The sequence below is a fragment of the Pangasianodon hypophthalmus genome, chromosome 8 (genome assembly GCF_027358585.1).
Source record: "Pangasianodon hypophthalmus isolate fPanHyp1 chromosome 8, fPanHyp1.pri, whole genome shotgun sequence".
NCBI lineage: Eukaryota > Metazoa > Chordata > Actinopteri > Siluriformes > Pangasiidae > Pangasianodon > Pangasianodon hypophthalmus.
In genome coordinates this window covers 3,366,721-3,392,484 of record NC_069717.1, presented here as the reverse complement: position 1 = coordinate 3,392,484, position 25,764 = coordinate 3,366,721, and the positions used below count along the sequence as shown (strand labels likewise).

Below are 25,764 nucleotides of genomic sequence, written 5' to 3'. Positions count from 1 at the left end.
GTCTTTGTGTGCTGTAGCTTAACAATTTCCCTTCACTGGAACTAAGAGGCTCAAACCTGTTCCAGCATGACAATGCCCCTGTGCACAAAGCGAGCTCCAGGGTGTGTTAAGATCGGAGTGGAAGAACTCGAGTGTCCTGCACAGAGCCCTGACCTCAACCCCACTGAACACCTTTGGGATGAACTGGAACACCGACTGAACCCCAGACCTCTTCACCTACTGTAATATCAGCGCCTGACCTCACTAATGCTCTTGTAGCTGAATGGAATCACAAATCCCCACAGCCACGCTCCAACATCTAGTGGAAAGACTTCCCAGAAGAGTGGAGCTTATTATAACAGGAAAGGGGGAACAACTCAATATTTATATCCATGGGTTTGGAATTGGAATTTCAAAACTCAGGTGTCTACTTACTTTTGACCATATAGTGTATCTGAAATGACCAATCTTGCATATATCGATATTTTTCTGAGGAACAGTAAAAGTACACAAAAACACATTTTTTGCTCAGGTGTGTGTGTGTGTGTGTGAGAGAGAGAGATCAGGTATGAGTACAAACAAGACATGGATGTAATGCATATGAAATAGTGAATTTGCTTTATTTTATTGTCTTATTTTAAATCTATTATAATAATAGCATATTGTATATAAGGGTACCCCAGGACACTATACAAACACGTCAAAGCATATAAAACCATGTAATAATTGTAATAATAAAAGGAAAAATAATAAAACACACAGAATACAAGTAAAGTAAAAAATTAGGAATAATAAAGAATAATAAAGAAAAATACATGTTTATATAAAATTATGAGATGGAATGCAAATCAGTCATTGGGTGAGTATAAAAGGAAGTTGGAAAAGATGAGTTTTTTAAAAATTGATCTTACATTTATTGATTGATTAAAACACAGAATGTTAATCTCTGTTAAGATGGAAAAGGTGTGATTATTTACCTAACAAATGATGTAAAATTGTTAAAATTTGGAAAAGCAATACAAACTCTGTATATCATCACCAACCTGTGCATTAAAACCATTCACACACACTGTATTTGCATAGTTTATTTAAAAAAAAAAGTATGTATGTATGACAATTCCTAACAACAACAACAACAACAACAACAACAAAAACACAGGAATTCACACACGTAAAAGATATTTATTAAAACATTTGACTGAAATTTTGGATTTGACCAAAATCCCAATCTGCAAAATTTCTTACATGAACTAAGAAGACTTTATTATTGACCACCAAACATCAGCATTAAATGACTTCATAAATGCCATTTTTGTTTTTCAGCTTTACCACATATCATAGCTGCAGAGTTCCAGGAAAAACGATGACGTGGCAAAGACACGCAAGACTAGAGCAAGATGTTCATTCTTAGAAAGAAAAACTTGCATCATTATGTCAAAGACGATGTGATTTAAAAAAAAAAAAAAAAAAAAAACGCCTTCATGTATTTCATAAACACAAAGCTTTCGCTTGGACATTTCGAGCTCTGAAGCACAGCGAGTCCTGTAACAGGCTAATGCGACGAATCTGCGTAGATTTTGTATTTCTGTGCCTTCTTTCACACACAAGATTTAACACATCATGCTGTTACTAATTCCTGGTGAAAAAAAAACATTAAACTTTCAGAGCTGAGCTGCTAATTATCCGGTTTCTCTGCCTCTCCATTTGCCTCAGTGGCATTCTTCTTAGAAATGGAGTAATAGTAGGTCCTCATCTTCTCCTCCACTTTCACGAAGCCTGGCCTGTCTTCATACCTGCAGAGAAGAGAAAGAATGCAAAATGACTTTCACATTCTTCTGACTGAAACACACTTTGCTAAAAATAAACCACTCTGGGTAATTCCATGCAAATGTCAACCTTACCCTGGAAAAATAATGCTCTGAGCACAGGGAAAAAAATAAATCACTTTAAAATCACTCCCAAAATCTATTTAACTCTGTTTATTTGACTGTTTCACTAATAATGCCAATAGCAAAACTAAATATTTTTAAAAACTACACATTATAAGTTCATTTGCACCTTTTTCATATGATTATTTTTTAATTTGCATTTTAAGATCTTTACAACTTCTGTTAAAAACGTGTCTATAACTCTGATAAACTGCTAAATATCTGTACTATGTAAAGAATATCTTACTTCTAAAAAGTAGTGTTCCTGTGTTTGCGTTTTCTCTGACAGGTCACATGACCAGAAACGCAAACTATCTCACAGATAGTTTAAAATTCACATCTACATCACTGAATCATCCAATAATCATAAACCAATCTCTAATCCAACAGGGTTTTAAAAACATTCAGAAGGTTCACAAGCATGTCATCATGGTTTGAAAAGTCATGGTAAACAGGAAGTGACACAGATACAAAGTATAAGCAAAAAAAAAAAACCTAAGCTGCATTACTATATCAAAAAATGGAATAGATTCAATTTTTTTGTCACCATGGCAACAACTACAATTACATAATTATAATAGTACAGACATACCCAGATATGCAGTTACATCTTTCTCTGCTAATTAAATTCCAAGCTACAATCTTAAAAAAAGTTAAATGTTTAAATCTAGAACCATATAGACATGGGTTAAAAAAACAACAACATGTGATCAGTTAAACACCAGATCAATTTGTGTTATTTTTCTCATCGGTACATGATACAATACATTGTGCTTAAAAAAAAAAAAAGAAAAAAAAAATCAGCGTATAGTCGCATTTAATGTTGTGGAATGTCGATGAAACAAGTTAGTTTTTGTTCTCACTTATGTTGTAGCAGCTATAAACAGTCGTTCCCTCACCAGTATTTCTCTCGTCACCTCTCTTTATTTCTCTCTTGAAGTTAATAAAACAAAAAAATCTCGCAGCTTGTCATATTACAGAGAAACCGCAAAGCACTTCTCTGTCCTGAAGACGTCAAAAAAAAAACTTACAGCTTTACAGACTGTAACAAAGCACTGACATGTTTTTAATCCATTTATGTAGACCGTCCATGGGATGTCCGTGTTTAACTGGTTACTATAGAAACGCTATTGTGTTAGGTATTATTGAAAATTCATCAACACCTTTTGACCAATCAGAATCATGAATTCAGAAGTGCTGTGGTATAAAACATTGTAAAGAACGACACTAATGGCAGGGACAAAACCCAGGATATCAAAAAGTGCCCAAGGATTCGCATGGACACATTCGCAGTGTACGTTTTAGGTTCTTTGACTTGAGTCCTAGTCCAGAATATTCCCCTGTCAGAAAGGGGACCAGGTAAAAACTCCTGTTATAATTATTAACATTATAATAATAATTTCTTTAGCAGGTTTTGTTTGTAAAGACCAGTTCATTCTTAGCACTTCCATTTCAGTGTAACAACAGCATTATTATTTCCATGTTACAAGACAATAACTAATGAAGCTCACGTACTTGAATGTCCAGCATTCTTTCATCAGCTCGTACATGGGCTCTGGGCAGCCAGCTGGACTGTCCATGCGACTGCCGTTCTGGAGGAAGCTGATCACCTCGGGACCCTTCATTTTCTGCAAGCAAAAAAAAAAAAGTTTGCAAGCAACTTAGCAGTTTGATAACTACAAAACCCGTTATCATGGATTAACGTATTGGCTTACAGTGAAGATATTATACATCAGCAAGGGCGAGTTAGTGGGTTATGGAAACCTCTACAGTCTGGTGAAAAAACTTTTTTGAAAAGTTTTGAATTAAAAAAAAAAACCTTCTATTTTACAATTTACCTACTAAAAAAAGAACTATGGGTGCCTCCTGGAACAAAATAAGGAGAAACATTTTAAAAATCAGGCACAATTTTATGAAAGTAGTGTGTGAGTTATAACAGATACGTCAGGAAGATTTATGCAGGGTTGGGGGCATACAGTAGGGGCAAAATACATCCGAGAGGATCCAAAAGCTGTTCCAGAGGATATGAATAAATTGGAGGCAGTTATAGAATGGCATACACGTTATTAAAAAGAATATTTATATCACGTTGTCACAGCAGCTCCCGGTGACACCCCTCCCAGCCACCAGAGGTCTCTGTCTCCTGAATACTAATGCAGTTCTTCAGTTATATCCAGTTACACTTCCTGTTCTCGCCATATTTATACAAATAAACTACTGTTGCATCCCAATTCACCTACTTATACTATGCATTAAAAGTATGTACTCTTTTTATGAAGAAAAAATACATACTTTTGAGTGTGTAGCAAAAGAGTATGCAAGTACCGCGACATACTAACGCGTCATGTTACAGAAGAAAACGTCGCCGCCTAGTTACGCACGCTCTCACAATAAACAAACTCCTTGTTGCATTTCGGCTTTTCTTCATTCATTATATAATTTATACTATATCATTTAATTTACCATTCCCTTGATTTATTTTTCCACATTCCATTTACACCTCTCTAAAATGCGTCCTACATTATAACCGTCACAAAACTCCTCCCCCTTCAGGAGATGTGAGCAATATTAGCTGAAAGTGTCCACGGATCCACATCTCAAAAATCTACCGGAAATAGAAGATCTTCCCGGTACCTTTGGGATCCTCATTTCAACATACTACGATGTGGGACACACTAATTCTAATCTCAGATACTATTTAGTACGGATAGTAGGCGAATTGGGACGCAGCAATGAAATCTTCTATATCAAAGCGAAGTCTTGCCAACTACCTCATTCATATAATTCTGAGTGATGCTCTTTTGATTATTGTGACCTTGCTTTGTTTAATATTTATGATTTTGGATACTCTAACCATCTCTCTCCAATGTGATTCACTTTCAAAAAGGGAGATGCAACCCTTTAAACTGATATAATTTAAATTTCTTAAGACCCTATTTGACCATTTTTGATCATTGTGATAATGAGGGAACATCTGTGACATTTAACTGTCTTGTTGATGTATATTCAATTTATGACCTTCTTCATTTTGTCCAGGGGGTATTTAAACTTTTGCATTCAACTATAAAGTGTATTTTTTTTAATAGTCTTGTTAAAAACATCACTCTTAGTCTTCAAGAGCTTATCAAAACAATGTGGTAAGACCTTTCTCTGTATTTTTACCTGTAGCATACCAGCATGTTGTTTATTAAGGGCAAACCAAATATGGTCATCATTATTCCATGCAGAGGTCAGAGAAGGATACAAACAATGATAATCTGTATTCAATGAGCAAGAAAAACAAGCGAAATACAAAACCAGGAAACCAGAACAGGAAAACAAGCCTCAGACTTCAACATACAAATGCACAATGAGACTTCAAACTGGGACTAAGACACAACAGACAAACTAATCATGAACTAACACAAAACAGGTGCACAAAATCAAGAAACAAACATAAACAGGAACACATGAAGTTTATCGCCACAGGAACTGCAATGTGAAGAGGGAATCCATGACGGTTAAGTACCAAAAATGTTGTGTTTTTTTTTTTAATATTCAGATTTTCTTATTGTGGAACAGCTGTACATAATCACGCTCTTAATATAAATACCTTGTAAGGTTTTCCTCCATAGGAAAACGCCTCCCACATGGTAACCCCAAAGCTCCACACATCGCCTTTATTGGAGAACTTGTGGTACATGATGCACTCTGGAGCGTACCATTTTAGAGGCCATTTGCCTAATGTGCGTGCCTACACAAACATACAAACACAAACACGGATGTTGGTCTCAATTTTTTCCACCCACACATTGCTCTTTGTGGTTTCTAATGGTGCAAAACATGTCAGTATCATTATCTTGCTCACTGCAACATACAATAATGCTAAATAATTTTCAACATGCTACGATGTGCACACAGGCCGAGCCGCGCTTCACCTTGTAATAGTTATCGTCTGCGCCGAGCGCTTTGGAGAGGCCGAAGTCGCTGATCTTGGCATAATGTTGGTTGACCAGCAGCACATTTCGAGCTGCCAAATCTCTGTGCACGAAGTTCTTCTCCTCTAAATACTTCATCCCCAATGAGACCTGGTGCATCAGCTCCACCACGTTATCCACCGACACCTGATCTCTGGCAAAACACATACAAATGCACAACTGTAAAAAAAAATAAATAAATAAAACCTACTAAAATATTTAGATTTGGACTGATACATAAGATTGAGCAGATGTTTTTATGGTAAGATTAATTTTATTTAATTTAAAAAATAAGTCCCATACCAATTTCAAATGAAATGGCACGTTGATGGCATGATGTTTCCAGATTGATATGAAGTGGAGTCACTGTTACCACTCCAAAGTTGATCATTTTCATATATATATATATATATATATATATATATATATATATATATATATATATATATATATATATGTATATATATATATGTATATACACATACATACAGTATATTAGACAATTTACTTTGCTAGCTTACATTTAAGTTTGTGGTATAACTGCATTTAATATCAAGTCCATAAATCTGAGATGAATCAGTGTACTCCTCACTTTGCAGCTTACTGTTTGTGTGTACATTTTTTTAGGGGTTCCTGCAGATTTGCATTGAATCTTTTTTTTTCATCAAACATTTTCACTGCATTTCTCATGTTTCCTCATTTTAAATGGTTCAGTTTTACACAGTTGTTGATATTACACCATGAATAAACATGTAATTAAATGTAGCCACTACTATTGCTTGTAATAAAGTTGAGCTGATCCACTGAACCATTCGTTACACTTATAACTAGCTACCAAAGGAGATGACATTTCCAAACAGAATTTTGTTTAGGATCCTGGAAAAGCTGGAACCCAAAGTAGAATGCATTTGAATGGAAGGTTATTCAGTTAACTCAGCAACATGAACACGTCCTTACTTCCTGCTGGAGAGGAATTTGTTGAGAGGCCCGGCAGGTGCCATTTCCATCACCAGCATCAGAGCCTCCGCCTGGCACAGGCCGATCATGCGCACTATGTAGGGGTTATCCAGCTGGTGCATGATCTCGGCCTCACGCATCATCTCGTCCTTCACCGCCTTCTCGTTCTCACTCTTCAGAACCTTTATGGCTACGTCGATGTGTTTGCTGAGAAAGAGAAAGTGCCAGTAAACACCAGACCCAGATTCATCTTTCTCAAAGCACTCCCATAGGTTACTGCTGCATCGGTCCACAGCTCTCACCTCTTCATCTTATAGACGCCTTTCTTCACGCAGCCGAAGTTTCCCGATCCAAGCTCCACCTCGTCCACCATCAGCTTATCACGCTTAATGAAGAGCGTCTTGTCCTGGAGCTCCTTCGGATCGGCGTACGGGCTGACGAACTCATCGCTGTCCATCGGCAGAGCCTGACGGTCCATCAGCCCCGAGGTCAGAGTCTTACACGCTCCAGGAACTGGAAATAATAATAATAATAATAATAATAATAATAATAATAATAATAATACATACATACATACATACATACATACATACATACATACCTACATACATACAAATGAAATAATAAATAAAATGGAACTATCAAGTATAAGAGGAGGAGTAGAAAGTGGAAAATGGGAAGATGATGGAAGGGAAGCAAAAGAAGAAGGAAAAGAAATGTAAAAAAAAAAGATCAGTAGAAGGAGTCGAAAGAGAAAAAGAAGAAAGAAGAAAAAGAAAGAGAAGGGTGAGAAAAAATAAGGAAGAGGGAGAGAGGGAGAAGGAAAAGAAAATGGACGAGTAGGAGAAGGACAAGAAGAAGGAGCAGGGGTAAAAGGAGGAGAAGAAGCAGAAGAGAAGAAAAGAAACTATAGAAACGATAGAAAGGTCAATGTGTTAGAACGTTAATATAAACCTGTGATTTGCAGCTGCACTACAGTCAGAGCTGCTGTTATAGAAAATTAATCAACCTTCTGACCAATCAGAGTGCAGAACTCAACAGTGCTGTGGTGTAAATAATATTTTTCAAAACACTGACATACATTTCAGCAGTTAATTTACACGGATAATCATTTCATCATATGTTCAGCCATGTTTTTACAGTAAGTGTTGTGTTAACACACACTCACCTTCAGGGGGCGGTGTGTAGCCATTAGTTCTGGCTCTCCTCTGGAAAAAAAAGAGCGCAAGAGAGATAAGACAAAACAAACAAACAAACACACACCCACACAAACACCCACACACATGCACACACACATGCACACAGTTTGAACTGTGTGCATCTCTAATTTATGTTAAGATCATAAGCAGTGATAAACACCATACGTACCGATGCAGGCACGGCTGGAGTCTCTGAAGAGAAAAACAGACACAAACAGAGACACACGCTTAAATAACTCATAAAACATAACGCATGGCAGCAATTCCTCAATCCCACTCCTGGCAACAGCAGTGTTTGTGTTTTTCATGTTCTTAAACTCCTCGGATAATTAGTGAGACCTTTAAGACCTGATTCAGGCATCACACCGCCCAAGGGAGTTTAAATAAGGATAAAGTGAAGAAGGCAGGGGGGAAAGAGGACCAGGAAAGGAAAAAGAAGAAGAAATATGTAGCAGGGTGAGAAAAAGACAGAGGAGGAAGACAGGGAGAAGAGGAGATGACAAGGAGGGATAAAAGGAGGAGTAGAAGCAGGATAAGGAGAATGAGGAGAAGGTGGAGTAAAAAAAAAAAGAAAATCAAGAAGAAGAAGAAGAAGAAACAGGAAGAATACAGAGAAAGAGAAAAACAAAGAGGAAAATATGAGGAAAGAGTAGGGTGAGAAAAAGAACAAGGAGGTAAAGAGGGAGAAGAGGAGATGGAGAAGAATGTGACGGAGAATGAGAAGGTAAAGAGGGGTAGATGGAGGAGTGGAAGAAGGTAGAGTCAAAGGACGAGGAATAGATGGAGGATGAGAACGAAAACAAGGATGACCAGGAGAGGACACAGAAGAAAGAAAAAGGTAAATGAAAAAAAAAATTGGATGAAAGAATAAAGTGAGAAAATGGAGGAGAGGGAGAAGGAGGAGAAAGAGGAGAAGGTGGAGTAGACAGAGGAGGAATAAAAGAAGAAGAAGAAGAAGATGGAAGAGGAGTAGAAGTAGAATATGGATAATGAGGAAAAAGAAGGGAAGAGGAGAAAAAGAAAGAGGAAAAGATGAACAATGATGATGAACTGAAGTATAAATGGAGGAAAAAAGACGGAGGAAAAGGTAGGCAAGAATGAGAAGAAAATAAAAGAAGAGCGGGGTGAGAAAAAGAAGAAGGAGAAAAAAAGTGAGACGAAGAGAAAGAGAAAAAGAATTGTGGGAAAAGAAGAAGGAAACGAACAGGTAAATGGAGGAGTCGAAGAAGCTAGAGTAGAAGGAGGAGGAATAGAAGATGAAGAATCAGGAGGAGTAATAGAAGGTAAGGAAAAAAGATGGAGTAGCTGAAAGAAAACAAAGCATGAGAAGAAGAAGAGTAGGTGAGAAGAAGATGACGAGAAGAGTAGGTGAAGGAGAAGGGGAGAAGAAACAGAAGGAGGAAATGAGGTGATAAAAATGAAAGAAGAGGAAACGAGTAGGATGAAAAAAATAAAGGAGATGGAGAAGAAGGAAAAGAGGAGGAGGAGGAGGAGGGTAAGAGGAATTAAAGGGCTAAAGGGTGGAGTAGAAGAAGGAGAATGAGGAGGAGAAGGTGGTGTAGACAGAAGAGGAGGACTAGAAGAAGAAGAAGAAGATAAAAGAGAAGAAGATGGAGGAGGAGAAAGAGACACGAGGCTGAAAAAATTATGAGTTGAAGGAGAAGAAAAAGAAGGAGAAAAGGGGTAGATGAGAAGGTGAAGAAAACGAATGAAGAGGAAAGAGTAGTGTGAGAAAAGAAGGAGGAGAAAGAGGAAGAGAAGAGATAAAAAGGAGGTGTAGAAGCAGGAGAAGGAGAATTATGAGAAAGAAGGGAGGAGGAGAAAAAGAAAAACAGTGAGGAGATGACAAATGATGAGTTGAAGGAAAAGGAGGAACATCTAGATGAGAGTTAGAAGAAGAAGAAGAAAAAAGAGGAAGAAGAAGAAGAAGAAGAAGAAGAAGAGGAAGAAGAAGAAGAAAAAAAAGAGCAAGAAGAAGAAGAGGAAGAGGAAGAAGAAGAGAAAGAAGAAGAAGAGGAAGAAGAAGAGGAAGAAGAAGAAGAAGAAAAAAAAAGAGCAAGAAGAAGAAGAGGAAGAAGAAGAAGAGGAAGAGGAAGAAGAAGAGGAAGAAGAAGAAGAAGAAGAGGAAGAAGAAGAAGAGGAAGAGAAAGAAGAAGAGGAAGAAGAAGAAGGGATACGATGGTTGATCTATTCTGGTATCTTCGTAAGATTTCTCTGGATTGTCCACATGTGCACAAGGTCAGTGATGTAAACTAGCGTCTGTGTCCTGATCACTAACTGGTTAAAGGAGGTGTGTTTCGAAAAAAATAAAGAATTATTTACAGTTTTATCACTGAAACCGCCTTTTCCTCCGCCGTGATGACAAGATAAAATGAAGCAACTCATCTGAAACTGTGTTTTGCACTTCAAAGACATGTGCTGCTCAAAATGTCCGCCATTTTCCTCAATACACAAACTCCTGCTCATAACGTTGGACTTAATGAACTTCAATCCTTAATTAATCTTTAATAAACTCTCACTTTTCATGGATAGTTCATTTTATTCGGCTGTATTTCGTAGTTTTGTGTCTGTTCCTAATTTTACATTTCGTCCTATATGTAAATACATAAGACACCCTGGTCTTTATTTTTATGAGTATGTTTCTCGTATATATATATATATATATATATATATATATATATATACATATATATATATATATATATATGTGTGTATATACACACACACAGACATCATATCTGGCATAAGTGATTTTTTTTTTTTTTTGGTGGTGTTTTATTATTACACTCTGCATGTTTCATTCCACACTGTTACGCCAAATTAGCCAGAAATTCAAGTCAATTTTATAGTTTGTAAATATTTAGATATAGCGATTTAAAAATATGATGAAAGGTCAACCATTAATGTACCACGCTGAATAGTCTTGCTGATACTAGCTCTAATCTTTCCTCTGTATTTCCACCCTGTTCTGTTCCACTACGTTAGACCTGTAAATGTTCTCACGTTAGTCATTCTGTAGAATAGCACACAGTATATCATATCATATCGTATTGTAATATAATATATATATAATATATAATATATATTCAGATAATTGTGCTGGACGATTCCGATTTAACGTCTTTTTGCCCTGTGTTTAGAAGCACAACCTCAACAGCATGATGTTACGTGATGCCTTGTACACGTATATATGGATACGTGAATGTGTTGTGCATTCTAACAAACATATTTATGAGTTCTTACGGTTTGCGCTGTTCTGGTTCAGGCAGGGTTCCCGCAGTAACGTGACCAGACCGTCGGGCTTCATTTTCAGATACTCAACCAGCTACAACAGTCAAAACAGCCATAAGCATCTGTTCTGCACTCACAATGTGGAACTGCAGCATTATATTTAAGCTCTACGTGTCAAAAAGAAGACTTTTTCATGCAGCGTTTGTCCACTGACCTGCCACACGGTGTCAAACTTGGTGCCTTCCGGCATGGAGTATTTGCCTGATTTATCGTGAAGGATCTGATAATGGTACACGGTCTTTCCATACATCACTGACAAGGCGAAGGTGCCAGACTCATCTCTTTCTCTCACTCTGCAGAGAGGAAAAACATCCTGTGTGCAAACCAGCATCTCTGCACTTCACATACGATTTATTAAAAACATCTATAAATAGCACATAAGCATGTTTTGAGTTAAATGTCACTGCTGTGTTATGCTTACTACCTGTCGCATAAATGAATGATGTTTATACGACAGTGCTGTTGAATTCTTGATTCAGACAGGAGTTTCAGCTGCAAAGCAAATCGCAGGTTTCTATCAATGCCCTCGCTCTAATACGTTTCCACTTCTATAGTAACAGATCAGGGACTTATACAGCAGATGCTTCACATAAACGGATTTAAAACGTGACTAATTGTTGATATGATGACGTTTTCTGTAAGGAGACGTTCATTTCGCATTCAAGGAAGGAGTCTCCAGTGTCAGTGTTTTGTACCAGTCAGAGGTAAAGCTGTAAAGTTAAGTTCTCCAACGTGGGAAAATCTTCAAGTTTCTCTGTAACATGAAGACTGTGGTTTTTTTTATCTTATTAACTTCAAGAAAGAGAAAAAAGTAAGGCTGGTGAGGGAACGACTGTTTATAGCTGCTAAAACGTAAGCGATAAACTCGTTTCATGGACTTTCCGCAACATTAAATGTAACAATAATTGGATAAAAAGTATGCCATATGATCATGTCATTCATCAATGAATAAAAATTGTAATCTTTGGCAAATTGTTGTTGTATAAGAGGAATAAAACACTCCAGGACGTGCTGTTATTGGAAAATAATCAACTTCCCGATGGTAACAGTAACTCCGCTTGGCCCCACGCTGATTATTTTCCTATAACAGCACACCCTGGAGTGTTTTATTCCTCACATGACACATGTATAAACTGTATTAATGAACTGAAGAATGCATTTATTGGAATAATGAACCACTGAAACAAACAATAACAACAATACATATTTTTATACTAATATTTTTAAGAACTTGTGTATATTTCTGTATAACGACTTGACATATTTAATGTTTGCACACTTTCACATGAGTGAAAGTTTCCGAGTGTGCATCACGAATGCAGCTCAGGTTTCGCTACTTTTTCCATGACTAATTATAGCTTGTAGTGTCTTCCCTCACACCGAGATGTCTTAATTTATAATTTATTCACTCAATATAACGCACTTTCATACATAAACATAAACACACATACACTATGTGTATGAGTTATTGCTACTGCATTCTTGTTGCATTCAATGCGTTTAATTTCCTTACTTTATTCCGGGAATAATAAGTCAAAATGAAGCAGACGACTCATTAAAACAACATCTGGTACCAGTGAGTCAATTTAATCTTATTCAATCTCATAAATTATATAAATAAATAAATTTCTGATCTCATGTTTGGCCATAGACTTTATTTCCTTTTACTCAATTCTCATATGTTTTATTTATTCCTAATGGATTATATTAATTATAAATGATTTTTTGTTTTGGTTCGCCTTTGATTCCTGTAATATTCAGGTTATTTAATCTTATACAATCTTATAATTTATATTACAAGGTTTTGACTTTTGATCTCGTTGGGCCGTAGACTTTTATTCCCTTTTACTCAGTTCTCATATGTTTTATTTATTCTTAATGGATTATATTAATATATCATTCTAATTGTTTATTAGTGCTCATTCCTTAGTAATCAAGCTTTTTTTTTGTTTGTTATTATCTGTAGAAATAATACCCAAAATGTACATTTAACCATTGTTCACTTCGTGTATAGCCGTGCTGGTTAGCATTTTACTTTGCACGGTTTTAACTGCACAGCCACTCAATCGTTTTTGAAACCCCGTATTAACCATTTTTGGTTAAACCTCAAGAATCAGATTTGAGTTAAATCCCGTAGAATTAAAATTCAAGTAGAAATAGTTATAAGAGAAGTGAGAAATGTTTGTGTCTTTATTTTATTGGGAAAAAAGTAGATGTAACTAAAAAGGGTTTACTTTTTGTGTCTCCTAACACTGCCTACTATCAGATCTCGGCTTACAGTAACTTTCTCACTAACGGCTTCATCAGACATGTGCACTCGCCTTTAACAAAACTCCAGGCTGAGAATGGACGATGATTAAAACACAAAGATTTAGAAATTTGATGGGATGCTTTTTTTTTTTTTTTACATTTTTTTTAAATTCCTTAATTGATTGCCAATAGTGTGTAATAAAAACTGTAATAAAAACCTCCACATGTTCAAATAGTTTTGACTGGCAGTGTACACTACTCAGTTCGGATTAAAGTGTTAATAAATTTCTTTTTATTAGTGACATGAGATTTTTTTAAAGAAGATTTGTGAGCACTTACACACTTTCTGTCTGTTCATTTCATGATTGCTCTTTGTGTGTTCAGTAAGTGTTATGAATGTCTCTGACTGTTCGCATCCATTTTACCACACATTGGTGAGCACTTACACACTTTCTGTGCATTAAATCTTAACCCTTTTTTGTCCATAGATAACAAACGGCCTGTGAAGGACCTAAATGTGCAGCACTCCGGTAAACAAGGCTGACTTACAGGAACTTGCCGTCTGGCTGAGAGCCCGTGTAGAGTCGCCGCTCTCCTTCCTGACGAGGGACTCTGCCATGGTACCAGGGCATCTTCTCATGGGCCGTGGTGGCTATCAGCTTCTCTAACTGAGGCGCCTGACTGATAATGGCCTGCTCCATGGCCTCGCCCTGAAAACACACATAGACACACACACACACACACACAGCTGTCAGCACACTACACTCATTTTCCCATTTGGACAACCAATAAATTCCAAACCATATTTTTAGAATATATGCAAATATTTGCCATTTTTAGATGTAGTTTTTTAGAAAACATAAATTCTGACCTACTGTATATTTAAGAATATATTGCAGTATAATGTAAATAGGATATTTTTGGGGTTATTATGTATTATGTGTTATGTGACTATCTTGCCATGCATTTCACACACAGTATACTCACAAACACAACCAAAGAATAACTGAATAACTGTTGGTGTGATGCGTGGTGTGTGCTGTTATTACCACGTTATTACCACGTTATTGATTATTTTCGTATAACAGCATGATCACGAAGTGTGTTATTCTGCTTATAACTGTAGCAATTTGCCAAGTTAAATTTTTTTATTTATTATTTTTACAACCCTTTGCGTTTTTTTTGTGTTTTTTTAACTGTTTATAGTTACATTTAATGCTATGGAACATCTGCGAGACAAGTTCGTTCCTGTTATCACTTACATTATTAAACTGTTTATTATTTAACAGTCGTTCATACTCCTGCATTCTCTCTTTTGCAGTTAATAAGATACTAATAAGAAAATACGCAGCTTGTCATGTGACTGAGCGCAAACTCAGTCAAACTGTGTAAGGAAATAAAATATATAAACCATTTATGTTACGATACGAATTAAAGGTCAGAGCTGCTGTTATAGAAAATGAACTCAACCACACTGTGGTATAAGATAAGATATCGCTGAGCTGTGCTATGATTTGGGTGTTTTTTTTAGGTGGTTTTGTTCATGGTTGGCTGATTTGCATATATTAGATTAACTATATAAATTCATTTATAAAAATTCCAAGCCTAACAGATGCTAATTTGCGAATACATATCAGTATATTTGCTCTGCAAAAAATGTTATCTTAGCAAGTACAATCATCAAATTCACATCACAGCAAATTCAACTATTTCTCTTTATTAGATTTTTAGTTTTTAAACAAAAAAATTAGTGAGCCTATTTGTAGATATTTTTTCTTATTTCAATTATATTAACAGATAATTTTACTTATTTCCATGTTTCAATTTCTAGAAAGAAGCAGAATTATCTGCCAATAGAGTAAAACAGTTGTAAGGTTTAAATTAAGATTAATGGTCTTATCTTTGTTATATAATAATATCATAATCAGAAATATTACATGTCTTACACTGTATGGCCAAAAGTATGTGCCCCCCTGACCATCACACCCATATGTGGTTCTTTGCCAAACTGTTGCCACAAAGTTGGAAACACACAATTGTATAGAATGTCTCTGTATGCTGCAGAATTACAATTTACAAAGAGGCCCAAACATGTTCCAGCATGACAATGCCCCTGTGCACAAAACGAGCCCCGAAGACATGATGTGTCAAGGTTGGAGTAGAAGAACTCGAGTGTCCTGCACAGAGACCTGACCTCAAACCCACTGAACACCTTTGGGATGAACTGGAACACCGACTGCACCCCAGACCTCCTCACCAACATCAGCGCCTGACCTCACTAATGAATTGAATTGAAATGAATTGAATATTATTGCAGCTGAATGAACACAAATCCCCACAGCCACGCTCCAAAATCTAGTGGAAAGTCTTCCCAGAAGAATGGAGCTTATTATAACAGCAAAAGGGGAATGAATCTGGAATGAGAGTTGTTGTTCAACAACATCCGAGTGTGATTTCCAGGTGTCCACAAACCTTTGGCCGTGTAGTGTAGCAATTTTTGGAGTGTATTATAGTTATAATAGTATAGTGCAAGAATAGTCATGATTTTGGAGGTTTGAAATTAGGCTGATTTATGGACTAGACTAGAAAAGCCAATGGGTGATTTGATCATGCAGATCTGGCACAGACCCTCCTAAAATCCAAATTTTGTGGAACAATCAAAGCTACAAACATTTTGTGCTGCTTCATTCCACACAGTTAAATGTGTATGCCTTCAATCCTTACACTGCCACAATCACGTTCACTGACCTTTGACATTTCAGCTTTAACACACTCACCTCCAGGTTCCAGGTTTGCCGGACGTACTCGCGCAGCATGTTGTCCCTAAGGTTTTCGAAGACGCCGGGCTTGATGGGTGTTTCTGCGGAGCGGAGGCACGGCTTCTTGAGCACACACACCAGGCCATCTGCGTCCTTGCTGTAGTACTCGCAGAGCTCGGCTGGGCCGCAGTGGGCCTTTCCACCCGCGATGCAGTAAGTCCCATTCAGCTGCTTCTCCACCGGGTAGTGATAAAACTCCAGGTTCCAGACGAGAGACAGCACGTATCCGCCCAGGCTGCGCAGACACTGACGCAGCAGGAAGAGTCCGTCACCCATCCCTGCCAGCTTCAGGTACTGCTCGGCATCTGAACGGCTGATGCTGCCGTAGAAGAAGGGCAGCTCGGCCGCGGGGTCGATCATGACGAAGCCGGGTCAGGAGTATTTATAGTCTAAAGGGAGAACGACAAGATTTATGTGGGTGTTCAGATGAAACGCTGTGTATCTTTTACCTAAAAAGGTGCATGTAGTGCACATTTAAAGCTTTAACCTTAAATGTTTACACTTTAAAGGTGCAAAAGATAGCGGCATCACCCGAGTGACAAGGAAACACACAGTTTAGTACCCTTTTCTGAGAACGTATGCCAAATTAAGAGATAATCAGAGAGAAAAAAATTGGAAAAAACAATTTATATTTAAGCCAAAATCTGTGTAATACTGTATTTCAGGACTGAATCAGAGAAAGAGGGAAAAACTGATGAGTTGTTTATAAGAGAAAATAAAAAGAAAAGACAGAGAAAGACATCAGTTTGATTCTGTTTCTCATAACTCCAACAGTTACAGTGAAAGCTGCACTACAAATGTGGAAATAACTAACTCACTATCTCTCTGACTCATACACACACACACACACACACACATTAAAATGAGCTGTTTTTCGTGCTTCCTTTCAGTCTCACAACTCTTTAGGACTGCAGGCAGATCACAGAAACATGGCTCTGTCATCCACAGCATCTGTTATTCATGCCACGGGTTGCAACTGTGTGTACGCTTATGTGTTGCTCTGCAGTGTGCAGACACTCTTTAGTGCTGATCTGAGACCTGCATTGCCACAACAGGAAGCTCATACACACACACATCCTCAACCACCCCACCCCCCGCCCCCCCGTGCATATCTTAACATCTCCTCATTCTCACAGGTGCTGACGTTTTCTCAAATGTTCCTCTGTGACACACACAACCACTTCACCCCAAAACAGGACACGCGTTCTTAATGTTACTGTAACCAGATGCCAATAAACTCATTTTTAAGGCTCTCGTGGTCTCAAAGACAGGGACAAATCAAGACTCAGAGCCTTAACAAGAGGTGCAAAGTAAAACATATATAACAAATATATCAGTTTTTACACAAATGGTAGCATCACTTCTGACTTGCTCATTTTATTTTGATAATGACTAAATTATCATCAAGTCAAAAGTAAGTTATAAATTACTGCATAAGGAATAAAGACCACCAAGGCTGACAAAAACATTTGTCACTGACACTCTCCCGCTGTACAGATCAACATGGCCGCTCACTCGCAAATTCGTAACAGTTTACACCACTTGAGTAGTTACAAAGTTTGAAGTTATGGTTAGAAGCAAGGTTGGCATTCGTACTCTTTGATACAACTTTAGTCATGTCAAATGAAATACATCCAAACGGCCCCAATTTGTTCAGATTTGTGCCGCTCTCTTACAAGATGATGTTGGTACAGGTATATTTCCCCCAAGGTCCAAACAAGGTAAATGTACCACCTACAATATAACCGTGAGCCAATTAAGATCCAATTAACCCGCCTTAAATGGCTTCTCAGGCATGCAAGGCATATAGAAAACCTAAAAAAAAACCTACACAAATGACACATGTTTGTAAAAAATAATATAAACTGAACTGGAAAAAAACAAGACCAAGATATCAGAGCATTAAAGTAAAGGGAAACTGGGATTAACCAAGTTTGAAAGTCTTAAATACTGGATTAAAGCAAGAGTCAGAGTCTTTACAACTGGCAGCAAACGTCTTAAAGGCAATGACTAAGCAAAGCCTTGAAAAACTGAAACTAGCCAAGAATGACGGCCAGGCTAACTAAGAAGTGCGCTCTTTAAAACTGTTACTGACCAAGTGTGTGGTCCTTAAAGACTGATACCAACGAAAAGAATAGCTCTAAAGACAAAGACTTATTCTTTGTTTGGAATGTGCTAGCGGTAAGATTTAACAACAGAGAATTCAAAATTATGGGTTACGGTTAGATACGGAAGATACTGCATGAACTGTAAGGGCATTTAAAGTTCTTACGTTTTATTACAACAGCTATTTCCTGTTAAGCTAACTCTGGCTATTAGCTGCTAATGATTGGCAGCAAGCTAACATTAGCAGAGCTTAATGGTAGAAACTAGAACGCTACCTAAATAATTACACTGTGCATCGAATGTTTAACGTGACTGCAGAAAACTCACTACGTGAGCAGAACATTTCAAAATTTTTATTTGTTTGACCACTCTGAAAATGTCTAAAACCATAACCCGTAATTTGAATTAGATTTACAGGAAATACAGTACAGAAAAAAGAGTTTTATTTAATGTGGCATTATAAATTATTATATATATTTATATATATAATTCGTAATACTTTTGTCAGCTTCCAAATATGAAGCCCGTACACACTAAGAAAGATTTTGCTTCTGACCTTGAACGTGAAATTAGAAACAAAGTTGTGCTGCATAATCCTTTTTTCATATTAAGCGAATACTGTTACCTTTTCTTGTGATTTATGTTGTGTTTTTCGGTCCTTCACTCCTTATCAGACTGTTTCCTCCCTCCGTCTGCTCCCTCAGTTCAGTATTTTATGATACATACTTTCCACTGTGTGGGAGGTGGACAGGTCACAGTTTCTAGGAACGTTTTTTGCAAAAATAAGCAAAAAGACAATTTTGATCTCATAAGCAAGAGAAAACGGTGTTGTGTTTGATCAGATTTGCTCAATTTTCACATTTTGCTGCACATAATGGCTAAGTTTATTGTGTCCTTTGCAGGTAGAAGGTCTTCCCCCTATTCATACGCTCCCAACATCATCGCTTGTATGTTACACCACAGTTTCCTGGACAAAATAACACACAAACACAGACACACCGGCTCACAGTCCTAAAGAGGACAGCGGCAGAGCGGAAGACCCTTCAACACACAAACACACATACGTTTGAAGCCACACCAGACCACAGCAAAGGGATCATATACATAAAGGACAGCCAGGTGACAAAGGTGTGGTGGCGAGCGAACCAGAAAAGTACTTTAACTGTTGTAAATGCAAACCGCTGACCAGCTGCACAAAGCCGCACTAGCACGGTGTGTCTTACAAGTCTGGGATTTGAAGTCACAACCGTTTTGCAACTAGCTCAGAACTTTAACCGCTACGCTACAACTGCCTACTGCATGTTTTATGCAGTGGCGGTGTGTTAACTGGCACTTTCAACATGGTAATGTAATACTTTTGCTGTTCAAGTGGTTCAAATGATGAGAAAGTTGCTGCTGGGCAACTGTCAAAGATGTCTAGCTAATGGCTGAGGCTAACAATTTAGCTAGCTAGCATGTTTTTTTAAGGATGAAAGGTGACAAGCTGGGACTAGAAAACTTTAAATACTATAACTAACCAAGTATAAGGACCTTAAAGACTGGTACTCATTAAAACTAAAGCGTTAAAGACTAGGACTAAGTAATAAGCAAGAGGTTTAAGTATGAACTTTAAGATTGAGAGCCTTTAAAGTCTCAGATTAGCCAACAGTAAAGGAAAGCTATAAATAAATATCTTAGCTGTCCATGCCTATGCTAGGTTTGCATTGTGGTGGAGTGTGAAATGGTATTTTCATCATGATAAAGTGAACACAAACTATTTGCTGTTTGCTGTTAAAGTGGTTAAAATTCTGAGAAGACAGTTGCTAGGCAACTGGTAAATATGGCTAGCTAATGATTGAGGCTAACAATAAGGACATGTGGAGGCACAGAAACACTGCAACCTAGACAAAATGATCAACGTTTACCTCAGATTTGTTTGTACATTGTTAATAAAAAAACAACTGCAGCAATGTTTTGAACATTTTTCCTTTGTAGTTTTGAACATTTTTACTTTGAAGTTTTTTAAACTATTTGCGGGTTTGTGGTTATGGAGAGGAAAGTTGCTGCGTCTGTGCGCGCCGCCATCTTGGACAATCTTAAGGTGTCTGTCTGTAACTCAGTGGCTACCACTTTTGCACATATTTAAATTCCTTTCTAAAAAAAAGATGATCTACATTTGAACATCAATCTTACTCACTTATGAGACAAGCTATATTTCATGTTCTTTCAGATCTGTGGGAGAGACATATCTTTAACAGAAAAAAAACGACTCTTTGTGGGCCAAAGCCGTTTTCTGGAGTTTCCAGAAAGAACGTTGCGGTGAAGACCGAGACTCCTTCCTGTTTCTTTTCCGGATGCATAAGAAAGAGCAACAGGGCTCTGGCTATGGACCAGGTAAATGAGGACAATCTCACACTCTTTTGATATGTAAAGTACTAAATTTAATCTTAGATTAAAAACTACAAGTCACACCACAGTAGTCAACTGAAGCCTCAAAGTATTAAAAATAACAGATAATCCCAGGCTTTACTTCTGACTGTATTCAAGAAAATCTGGCTGCAATTCATGGAGTATGTTCATTTCAAAAACACTGTCATTTTTGACCATTTATGTAAATGACTATATATATTTTTTTTACTAAGGTACTTTTCTTCAAATTGTGTACAGTTACAGTAGCATTCGCTGGTAACGCTTTACAATACGGTCCACAACTAAGCACTTATTAATACTTAATGTTTTAATTCCTCGTTATAAATCGTTCCAAAAGGGATGTGCATTAAGTACAATGTGGGGTATCAGTCAAACTGAGAACTGTTTTTTATTATTTATCACAATAATAAAATAAGATAATGAATTCCTAGAGCAAAAAGTGAAAGATATAGTAAGCACCACTGTGATTACTAAGAGAAAGCGCCTCAGAAGTGACCTTTGACCTTGAGCCTTTAGCTTCATGGTTCTTTGACCTTGAGGAAATGGAACCTCAAATCGAGTTTGGTTTTAATTGTTCATATCAATAAAGCAGACATTTTGAAAGAAATACTGAAAAAAGGGGTGTGTGTGTGTGCGTGTGTGTGTGTGAGCGTGAGTGTGTGAGAGTGTGTGTGAGTGACAGGGCTAATTCTTACACATTAACAGCATATACATTAACAGCTAACTGAGTCATACGGTATAAATAATTTCCCAGATATAACATGGTGACACGCACCTATGATCACATATTATTCACATATTTGCAAACTTACGATCACAAGTGAAATGTATGTCACTTTTCCATAACGTGACTCAGTTAGCTGTTAATGTATATATACTTCATTCACATATGCACTAAGGATTATTGCATGTATTCATTCATCATTATGAATCATTAGTTAAGTGTTAATACGTGCTTAGTCATGGACCGTATAGTAAAGTGTTAGCAGTGAATGCTGCTGTAACTGTACACAATTTGAAGACAAGTACCACTTTAAAAAATGATCAAAAATTGATTGAAAGTTTTTGAAGTGGACATGATTCATATAAATCTATTTTTTTCTATTTTCTTAAATGACTTTTAATACAATCAGAAATCCGGCCGGATTTTTTTTAGTACTTTTAATCCTTTTAACATTGGACATTGTCACAAAGCAGCTTCACAGAAATATGTAAATTCTGGATATAAATTTTAAATTGATAAATTTATCCCTAATGAGCAAGCCAGAGGCGACGATGACAAGGAAAAACTCCCTGAGACAGTATGAGGAAGAAACCTTGAGAGGACTCAGAAGGGAGCCCATCTTCACCTGGGTGACACCGGATAGTGCAATTATAAACCATTTCCCTTCTATAACTGTATACTACATAGTCAAAAAGTACAGTTGTGTAAACAGGAACTTATGAGCTTCTGAGCAGCTTCTGAGTACCAGCATCAGAGTCATTTCTGAGTTTTAACATAAAGTCTACTGTGTTGAAGGTCTCAACTGTTCATTGATGGAAACTCGAGTGCAAATTGTTCTTAGCAGTTGCAGTCCTAAGGCTAGAACATCCACAGCCATCTTGATGGTTTCACAGTCTTCAACAGACGACTGTAGTTTGACCAACAGTTTTCTGAGGCTAACTTTTACCTTTGCTAGTACGCCTGTAAATTTCTCTTTACGAAACATCATGAAACTAACATAAGTGCCATTAATAATGGTTAAGTATTAACATCTTGTTAACTCGTTCTGTTCATTAATATCCATGTACGCATCGTTTATGTCCTAGTTCTCGCTGTAACGTCCCATAGTTTCATAACCATAAATCAAGATAAATACTTTAAATAAATACTAGTATTGTGTTTAGGTTATACAGTATGTTATGCATGGCTGTTCTAGTTTTATTTTTCATCACCAGGATTCACATTGTACTCTGGACCATATAGAACAGTGTTATATGCATTGATGTTATTTATTGCATGACTGATTTGATCTTTATCCTAAAAGTGCAAGTCAATGGAAATTATTTACCCTCAGCCTATGCTGGAAACCAAAATGTTGGGTTTTTTTTTCGTTTTTTTTTCCAATACATACAAGACCATTAGTACCTCTGACCCTGGCCTTTGCAAGCATTCTCTTTTTGTTGCATTTGCCGTTTATTTTCCACAAACAATTTTTAGCCCGTATTTAGCTGCTCCCATGGGTCTGCTGAAATATCATGAGCATTTTGAGCCGAGACAGTCCTGGAATCCTGTCAGCGACTTCCTGCTGATTTTAATGCTCTTTATATTGCTTTACTTGCTAACAACGCTGTCATCTTTCCTGATCTGAAATCTCAAAATACATTAGCTGATATGAAGTGAGATGTTGTTTTTGTTTTGTTTTTTTTTCCATTTCCATGCAGCACCATTAGCTTGAAGAGATTACCGATTTATTTAATTACTACAATGTTGTTTTTACTGCTAGACCAAATTTAAGCTAAATGGTTGCAGGTTAAAGCAGGTTGCAGGCTTTTAACGACTGCTGTGGTAGGACAAAACATGTCAGCTTGTCGGAACATGAGTGCATTTGCGTGTTCGATAGCTCTATAAATAAATCTCCAGCTCTGAGGTTGCAGCTGAACTATCTGCTTTAGTTTTTTTTTTTTTTTTTCGTGGGCAAAAACATTGTATGTGGTTGTGAATGCAAACAGTCCTTTATTAAATTTCTAAATGTTAGAAATATTTATAAAGGATTTTCGTCTCATGAAAAATTTTTTTTTCTGCAGTTTGATTGCGTTTCCACCCTTAGTCACCATACACACCATGAATTCTTTGATTATGTATTTAAAACAGAAATAAATCATTTCCTTCGTCTCTTTCTATACAATAAAGCTGTTTTCTGATATCTCAGTGTACGTCTATCGATCCAATCTTATGACCATCATGTCTTGTCGTATAAAAAGTTTGCATGTGATGATTATTTGTCTAACGTCGACCTTGTAAAGTGACCATGAGTTTGAGAGTGGTGCATTATAAGTAAAGAATTTAAATAAATTAGATTAACTGTAAATAAAAGAATATAAATATCTTCTTTTAGTAATATTATTATTCCATTGAATTTCTGCACGGTTCTCATTTTCAATCCTTTAGCATCTAGCAATTAAGAGACAATTATGTGCTACATTGACCTTTAAAATCATGACAGTCATTTCGAGTGTGCAACCTCATGATTCTGCAAAATCATTCAATTCAAAACCTTATTGTGGTGACACATATTTTAGCTAGCTTCATGCGTATAACAAGTGTTAGTGCAAATAAGATGACACACAAGACAAAGGGCATAATGTGAGTAGCACTGAGCACAGTACACAAATCATCAACTGAAATGTAATACTTGATTGGTATTCTTAGATTCTGATCTATTTATACTAGCATGTAACATTAGGATGTTTTTTAATGGATCCTACAAGACATTTCTGTAATTTGCTCTGGATAAGAGCGACTAAAACCAGATAAGTGCTGTAAATCTAAATGCAAATGTAATGCTAAAATATCAAGTGTCATTATTTCATCACCAAACGGCAGCAGGTAATTTATTATTTACTCAGTTACTGAAAATAAAACCAACAGAGATATATGTACAGCACGTCAGACAAAAGAAAGACACCTTGTCGCTGTTACAGGGCTTTTGTTAGTGCGACATGGCCCGAGTTCACCCAAAAAAAAACTCAAAGCATGTTGAACAACGCCATCAAACATTCTTGGATGGCTGCAATTGTTCTAGTTCATAACTTGGCCTCGGATTAACTCACATCTGTCAGTTTAACAACCTTCCTAGTCTCGCTCACCTCATTTACACACACTCGCCACTCTGACACTTAGATCAACACTGGAACGGTTGTGAAATCAGCCGAGAACCAGACAAGAACATCCATCCGTCATGGAGAACAGATGAAAAGGAAAAAAAAAGACCACATGATCCCATTGAGCACTCACCAAAGCCAGGAGGCTCCACAAAGGGAGAAATAGAGATGGAGAGAGTGAGGAGCGTAGCTCAGATCAACCGTCAGTGACAAACGTGTACAGTCTCCGGAGGTGATGAACTCTGATCTGGCTTGATGTATGACATCTGTGCTTGCCAAGCACTACTGTATGTGTGTGTGTGTGTGTGTGTGTGTGTGTGTGTGTATCTCTACACATGCAGGTGAACTATGTGGGCTGTTAGACTCCCCTTCATGTTTTCTGCAATTCTCAGAAACAGAAATTTACTCCTCCACCTCAATCAGCGTAGCATGGGCTCTGGCAGCAGGCGGTGTGTATCGTGTTTACAATATAAAATCACTTCATATTTCTCTCGGCGAAATGTACAACAGCAGCAGTGGCTTAGTCAAAAATGTGTCATAATGTAATGTATTATAAAAATAATTGCCTGATGGTTATTATTACCACATGACCAGCACAGAACAATTAAAAAAAAAAAAAAAGAAAAGAAATTTATTGAAACACAATGAGAAGGAATTATTAATGTCATAAATGGAATCTATGGCACACACCTTGATCTGCTTCATGCCAGAAGGCCCATTCTGAAACATTACGACTCACACTCTCAAAACTATACCTTTCCTTGTCACCTTTATCTTTTATACGTTTAATATGTATTGTGTCTTTTACATGCTGTAGATACAGAACATCTTTAAAAAAGATTTAGAATAAACTTTCTAAGACATACTACATGCACCTTTCACACGAAAGGTACCAGATACTATGTACTTTGAAGGATTCCACGCTAGCAATGGAATGGTACAGTTTAGTACCCTTTTTTTCAAAGTGGACCAGAGATTTTATTTACTTACGTTTAAGATTTGTTTT

At 37.0% G+C, this 25,764-nt stretch overlaps 1 protein-coding gene across 2 annotated transcripts; it reads right to left on the bottom strand.

Moving 5' to 3' along the window:
• Positions 1-580: 580 nt before the first annotated feature.
• On the bottom strand, positions 581-25,044 carry LOC113534995 (tyrosine-protein kinase ZAP-70). 2 transcript variants are annotated; one of them, XM_026928034.3, is made up of 14 exons: positions 24,892-25,044; positions 19,111-19,246; positions 16,338-16,768; positions 14,110-14,270; positions 11,465-11,603; positions 11,263-11,344; positions 8,189-8,211; positions 7,989-8,028; positions 7,123-7,333; positions 6,821-7,027; positions 5,825-6,017; positions 5,500-5,640; positions 3,423-3,535; positions 581-1,772 (listed from the first exon to the last, which is right to left on the bottom strand). In XM_026928034.3, exons 3-14 carry the CDS (start codon positions 16,737-16,739, stop codon positions 1,655-1,657), a joined length of 1,830 nt encoding a protein of 609 aa, XP_026783835.1. In that variant the 5' UTR covers positions 16,740-16,768; positions 19,111-19,246; positions 24,892-25,044; the 3' UTR covers positions 581-1,654. The 2 variants fall into 2 exon arrangements, with proteins under 2 accessions (XP_026783835.1, XP_026783834.1); XM_026928033.3 differs by lacking the exon at positions 19,111-19,246.
• Between the last annotated feature and the right edge of the window lie 720 nt (positions 25,045-25,764).